The 7,170-nt window shown below is 35.3% G+C and overlaps 1 protein-coding gene across 1 annotated transcript; it reads left to right on the top strand.

Moving 5' to 3' along the window:
- The first annotated feature begins 586 nt into the window (after window positions 1–586).
- Window positions 587–5,544, top strand: LOC103446365 (MLO-like protein 12). Its single transcript, XM_008385455.4, has 13 exons — window positions 587–773; window positions 1,069–1,126; window positions 1,225–1,379; window positions 1,516–1,632; window positions 2,000–2,060; window positions 2,779–2,867; window positions 2,960–3,034; window positions 3,300–3,388; window positions 3,838–3,890; window positions 3,984–4,024; window positions 4,132–4,305; window positions 4,748–4,783; window positions 4,887–5,544. The coding sequence occupies exons 1-13, from the start codon at window positions 648–650 to the stop codon at window positions 5,319–5,321; spliced, it is 1,509 nt and encodes a 502-aa protein (XP_008383677.1). The 5' UTR covers window positions 587–647; the 3' UTR covers window positions 5,322–5,544.
- Window positions 5,545–7,170: the final 1,626 nt, after the last annotated feature.

Consider the following 7,170-nt stretch of genomic DNA (forward strand, 5'->3'; position numbering starts at 1 on the left):
GGTCCAAAAAACAAGAAGCCGTGTCTAATAATATACCATGAAAATCACAAAAACGTGCTTAAAGTATTAAACATCAAAAAGCAGGTGTAAAAGCTAAGAAACTCCGACGGCTGTTCATTCAACAACAACTCGGATTTTAAGTTCTTAATCTCCTAATTGATATTCCCACGTAAGAAAAACCAGGAAAATACCCTTCTGGATTTACAAATATTCTTCATGTCTCGTAAAGTGCAATCCTCCATGCAATTTTTAGTATTTTCCACATGTGATGGAGCATGCATTGTCTTTTTATACAACCGCTAGCGGCATATATATATATATATATATATATATATAAACACATCTGGAAGAGAACGAGAGGTGTGCTGCCTGTGATGGGTTGGACTGTACACATTTCCCATTCCCTTGAGTTTGTCTTTATATGTGTGAACACGTCATGAGTACAGTAAACGACCGAGGAAGAGTCAGACATGGCGAACCTCATGCAGAAAAAGCCCCTACTTTACGACCAACTTAGCATCTTCTCTGAACTCCACTGGGTCCCAGGAGCCAGGAGGTTTATATGTTTTCCTTCTTTTACATTTAGCTAGCTTAATAAGCATATATTAGGTTTTCAGAGAGACAGAGAGAGAGAGAGAGAGAGAGCGATGGCTGGAGACAACGGAGCTGCAAGCACACTTGAAGCTACGCCAACATGGGCTGTAGCCACCGTTGTCTTTGTGTTGATAGTGGTCTCCACAATTATAGAGTATTTGCTGCATCTTTCACACAAGGTTCGTACAGTTATATATCCATATCTGTGTGTGTATATATATACATCTAGGGGTTGAATACGAAGTTATAAACTTCATATATCTGCATTTTAACTTGCATTGATTAAGAAAGCAGTTTCTGTAGCTCATGTGGTTAAGAACATTTACTTTTGTCGAGCAAGATTTTTTCGTTTGAATTTCCCCTCCCGGGTCACTTGTATCAACTTTTAACTTTGTTGCATGCAAGGCTGATATCGATTAATCAGCTGGACTTTTAACATGGGGAAATGATGATTGGTATCGAACATTTTTGCAGTATTTTCATAGGTTGAAAAGGAAGGCTCTCATTCAGGCTCTTGATAAGATAAAATCAGGTTAGAATCCATAACATTCATATTCATGAGAAAATAGAAATCATAATTAATTTGGATAGTTTGGTTTTTGAAACTGTCTCTCTCTGTATATTATGCAGAATTGATGCTGCTAGGGTTCATATCGTTGCTACTAACCGTTGGTCAAAAGCCAATTGCAAATATCTGCATCTCTAAAAGCTTGGGTGATTCTTTTCTTCCTTGCAAGAGCTCCACCCACAGTGATGCTGAAGAGGAAACCAAATGCTCTAACCAGGTATATATCTACTTATTTACAATTAATTAAACCACTCTTAATTAGAACTGATTAATGCATGTTTTAATGGTTAATTACTATATCTGTATTTCAGAATTAATGATGGGACTAATGGTTGATGAACAATACTGAACAGGGAAAAGTTTCTTTGATGTCCAGGGAGGGCGCGAATGAACTCCAATACTTAATTTTTGTGCTTGCTGCGTTCCACGTTTCGTCTTGTGTCCTCACCTTCGCTCTTGGTATGGCCAAGGTACGTAATTTCATTCACTAACGTACATGTTTAATTAACGCATGGGGAGTGAAAGGTAAAAGACGGAGATTGAGAGAGATGTGAAAAAAATGTACATAAGTGAGAGAGATGTGAAACAATTATATGGTCATCAAATTCTTCCAGTTTTACCATTTCAGAAATTTCCGGTACTTTTCTTGTTCCATAAGTCAAAGTACTAGTATATGATTTGATAGATGCATAGGAGTTTCTTTGTCTGCTTTTGAAATCTTGGGGACTTTGGAAGCACTTTCGTTTTCCTTTTCTTTCTTTTTGTGTTTTCAACAAGGGCGACGTTGGACCCGAGTTTGACTATGGTGGCTTTTGTTAAATACTTTTGTTGTTCCAGATGAAAAGGTGGGAGCTTTGGGAGGCAGAAACCAGAACATTGGAGTATCAATTTACTCACGGTATGATTTTTTTTTTTTTGTCGAAAAGAAAAAGAAAAAAAAACTCTCACCATATGATTTGAGATGATCAAATAATTTTAAAGGAAATATTTGATATGATAGAAAATTCACAGAAAATATAAAAAAATGATCAATTTGAGTTGTTCCTCCAACAATTTTTAACATCAACGAGAAACACTATACAGATAAAAAATTATAAAAAAAAACTATCACCAGTCACCAATCAAATGTCAATGCCGTCTGCAATAAGCGTTAAACAATCCCTTCATCAAAACAATGTCTTTAAGTATTATTTTATTATAAAATGGAATTCTTATGAGTTTTTTTTTTTTGAATAAACGATATTATCTACATTAGGTGAAGGGGGTGGACTTAGCCTTACAATGGGCTAAATCATTTTGATGAAGTATTTTTTATGGGTTTCTTATGTCTAAGCCATTTTGATATTATATACCATTAGCCACCACCATTTTCATATGGGTTTCTTATGTCTTAAATATTTTTTATTATAAAATGGAATTCTTATGGGTTTAATTGTTTTAAAATGATTTTTTTTTAATTGAAATGATGTCAATGGTAGTCAACAACGGCCAACAGCGTGCCTAAATCATATTTTAATTGGCGGCTGCTGAGACGCGTCGCAATTGGTATTTTGTGAGGACTGAGTTTTTAACCATTTATCGTCACTAATTATGTGTTAGTCCAAATAATAATGTAGATCCACGAAGGTTTCAGCTCGCACATCAAACATCATTTGGGAAGCGGCATTTGAGATGTTGGAGTGATCACGGATTCCTCCGTTGGCCGGTAAAAACTCAATCAGAACTAATTAGCCACCACCATTTTCTGTTAAAAGTTAAAACCAATAGGAAGCTTGATGTGTCTTTTGCCATCTGCAGGTCAGCTTTCTGAGACAATTCGTTAATTCTGTATCAAGAGTGGATTACTTCACTCTCAGACATGGATTCATAACGGTATAAGAAAAATTCCAATCCAATTTAATAAGAGAAAATCTAAGGAGAATGTGGGTTTATCTATGGATTCTGTGGCATCTTACAATTTAACGTTAATTTTCATGTCAATATTATAAAATATTATGCTAAAAACATGAGGTGACAGAGAGTCCATGAAGCGTCTCGCATTTAATGGTTTGAGAGAGTCTCCTTAGCATTTCTCTTTGAATCAATCAAAACATGCATGGTCAAATTTAATGGTTTTCTTTTGCTTCTTTACTTCTAGGCACATTTTGCAGAAGGAAGCCGTTTTGACTTCCAGAAATATATAAGAAGAAATTTGGAGAAGGACTTTGGTGTGGTTATGGGATCAAGGTAAACATAATTAAGATGGCTCTTCATGAACATAACCACTTGACGTTAACTCTTTCACATAACAATTTCCAGTTGTATATCTCCTTATGTTTATCTCTTTATCATTTGAAGGTGCTTCTGTAAAAAATATCGATGCTTAATAGCGCTTTTGTTAAAAGCACATAGACATTTTATTAAAAGAAGCACTTAAAGTAGCATATCCTTATTCTAGAAATCACTTAAAGTGTTTTTTGTATTCTAAAAGCACTTCTAACTTTTTAATGTCAAACATTGTCAGAAGCATTTTTGATGATTTGAAAGCACTTTTAATTATTTTAAAAACAGTTTCAAACATGCATCAGTCATCGGGTGACTAAAGAGCATAGAACACATTACAAGGCACATATTCCCCTCCAACCGAGAATTGGGATAATCATAATTGATCCATTTTTTTTCTTTATTTTTTGCAGCTGGTGGATTTGGCTGTTCTCAGTATCCGTTGTCATATTCTTCACTGCAGATGGTAACATGACCCGAATCCATTTAATTGATGAAATATATCTGGTTAATTATCGAGTTTGATTTGGCTAACTCAACCATTTGCTGTCATCTGCAGGTTTTTACAATTATCTGTGGGTTCCCTTTATTCCGTTAGTGGTAAGAACATCAACATACTGAAAACCATTGATGCCTTATTAACACACTAATTGTGATTAGAGATATAAGATCTCTGAATTTGATATGCTTTTGTTCTTTTTCTGCAGATGCTCTTGCTGGTGGGAACAAAGCTTCAGGAGATCATAACTAAAATGTGCCTAGACAGCCATGATAAATCTCATGTTGTTAGAGGAGCTTTGCTTGTGAAGCCCAGTGACCACTTTTTCTGGTTTAACTGGCCCCAGTTGCTTCTCCATCTTTTGCACTTCATTCTGTTTCAGGTGATTCTTTAATTAGTAATATGTTAACTTTAAGTTCAGTGTAATGGAAATAAGCAAACAAGATCATCTATATTCTATATAGTCGCTAGTAGAAAACACTACTTGCGCGACTAAACGTTAGGCAACGGAGCACTTTTCGTCGCCCAAGCGTCCTTCATATGACAAACTAAGGCAATTGTCGCGCAAAATCCACAACAAACCTAGTCCGGACTAAGCACTTTCCGTTGCCCAGTCCGGCTATAGAACAAAAGTTTGTTTTTTATGACATTGACAGTGCGTCGAAATCACTGTCCCCAAAAAAACTTAGCAACATTTTTTAATCGAAAAAACATGACAATGCCAATGTATGTTTGTTCTTCATTAAAGAAAGTCAAGCACAAAAATATTTCTGATGCTCTATAATCATCTTCTAACTACTTGTCATTTTTTCTGGGTGTTGCAGAATTCCTTTCAGTTGGCATTCTTCACATGGACCTGGGTAAGTAAATATTTTAACCTAATATGTTGTTTCAATTTTGCAAATGGGATAATTCCCTTTACGAATTGCATGACTAATTGTTAATTTCTACAAAATAAAACAGTACAAATTTGGGCTCACATCATGCTTCCACCATGAAACTGAGGATATTGTCATAAGGCTGGCCATGGGTGTAATGGTACAAATCCTATGCGGCTATGTCACTCTGCCTCTCTATGCTTTGGTCACGCAGATGGGTACATCAATGAGAAAGGGCGTGTTTACTGCAAATGTGATGATAGGGCTGAAAAAATGGAGAGCCAGGGCCAGGAAAAACCTAGCTCTTCGGAACCCGGCACGATTGTCGTTGGATGCTTCGCTTGAAACTTCACTATCAGTAAACACTTCACCTTCTTTCAGTGCTCATGAGGCTTCATTCTCCACCGTAGAATTTGGTCGTCCGTCCGACGATGCAGAATATGTAGCACTTGAAATACTGGAGGCCCAAAAAGCACATGAAAAACAGGCAGCTGAGGTACAGCAAAATAATGGTTCTTAAGATCGATGGATCTGACTTGAGCAGTAGTAGAAAATCTCAAAGATGATCAATATCTATTTGGCCATTGGAGAAGACCAGTTTGTTTGTTTGAGTTTTGGCCATGATGGGGTTGTTTGTACAGTTAAAATTTCCCCCATCATCTTGTGTTTATGTTCATAAATCAAATTAGAGCTTAGGAAATGTGATTCAATTTTGCTGCCAATTAATGAATTCAATTTACTTATTTTTTCGACCAAAAGAATATTCAAGTCACTTGTATATTTCTCCAATGATTGCTTAAAAGTTACCAGCCAAAGAAGCATAAAAGCACTCATAGGCTTTCATTCCCTCTTGATCTTAGTGTATGCCTTGTTGAAGTGTTCTAAATGGATGGTCCAAGAGTGAACGCGGCATAACAACGATCCCTTAAACATTTAGATGGGTCATACAAACTCACTAATTCTAAGTCATTGGGACGGAGATAGTCTAGGTGTGCGCATCTTAGTATGATATATATGCCTTGTAGCTTAGTTCCAACAAGTAAGAGCATTTTCAATAGAAGTTCCTATTTAAGGACTCTCATCACCAATTTTGAGGATTCATTTAGGGATTTTAAGAAAAAATTCAGGTCCGTAATGGAATATTCAATATTGTCTGAAAGTCTTTGTAGTATAATCCTTAAATGTCAGGACTTAAATATTAAAAAATATTGTTCATTTCGTTAGAGTATTGTGATAGTTAAATAAAATTAAAACGCTATCTCTACTTTTGGTTACGCAATGGTTAAAAAAACAAAGGAAAGCTACATGCATGACTACCGACATTCACGTGTGTGGGTTCAAAAAACAAGGAAAAGACCAAAAAGAAAAGTTGTTGTGCAGCATTCACACGTGGATGGGGTTTGTTTTCTTACTCAAAATCAATAATAGTGAGCCCATTCTTTGAGTCCCTATTTACAGTCCTCACATTTGAAGAATTCTTTGAGGTATTCTGCGAGTCTATGTATATTGAGATATTTTGATGACTTAAAAGCGTTTTGTACCTATATTTAAGAACTATACGATTGTAAAGATTTCATTCAGGGTCCTAGTTTGGGATGCTCTAACTATATTTTCAACAGAGGACCAATCAAAAGATTTGCAAATTGCAACTTGTTTTATATCTGATCACAAATTAATAACGAAGCGTAACGATGTTACCATCAAACCAAAAACTTTTTCCCTAACATAAACTGGTAGGAAACGTGGAAGTAGTTATGTAGCTGCATTTAAGTTATTAGTTTTGCTTTGATGATGTTTAAAAGAGTACCGTAACGTGGTGCACGTTGGACCGATTTGCTAAAAAGATTTGAAGGAGCATTATACATTAAGCACGTAGATTGTAGATGGACCACTCGACCAAAATAACGGAAAAAGATTGTAGATGGACCACAGAAATTACGAAACCAATGGGCCACGGCATAAATTAACAAAGTGGTTCTTCCACAAAACTTAAGTGAAGTTGATCCTTTGACCCCAAAAAAAAAAAAAGTAAAATAGTGTTATTCACACATCTACTTCTTACACATTTTTGTTAATCATTAGTCATTGATCTTCTTTTATTTATTTGATCCAATGGTCAAAAATTGAAAAAAAAATGTGTAAAAAGAAAAATAAGTATCTGAATAGAACTACCCAAAAAAACATCTCAATTTGTTCTAACTAGAAAAATAATTTATGCACATTTTTTTATCTTTTAGCACAATTATATAGGTTTGTTTTTGTCTATTAGTTCTTATTTTATTTATTCAATCTGAACATCAGAAATATATAGAGCTATGCATGAGAAGAACAAATGTTTGTGGAAATCATTTCTCTACTCTAACCTTAGT

This window comes from Malus domestica, chromosome 10 (genome assembly GCF_042453785.1).
Source record: "Malus domestica chromosome 10, GDT2T_hap1".
NCBI classification, from domain to species: Eukaryota; Viridiplantae; Streptophyta; class Magnoliopsida; order Rosales; family Rosaceae; genus Malus; species Malus domestica.

What these genes read in the sequence shown, in the direction of transcription:
- LOC103446365 (XM_008385455.4), top strand. Translation starts at nt 648, where the DNA reads ATGGCTGGAGACAACGGAGCTGCAAGCACACTTGAAGCTACGCCAACA. An exon ending in GGAGTATCAATTTACTCACG is followed by an intron (nt 2,061 to 2,778) that starts GTATGATTTTTT and finishes ATAATAATGTAG; the next exon opens with ATCCACGAAGGTTTCAGCTC. An exon ending in TTCCCTTTATTCCGTTAGTG is followed by an intron (nt 4,025 to 4,131) that starts GTAAGAACATCA and finishes CTTTTTCTGCAG; the next exon opens with ATGCTCTTGCTGGTGGGAAC.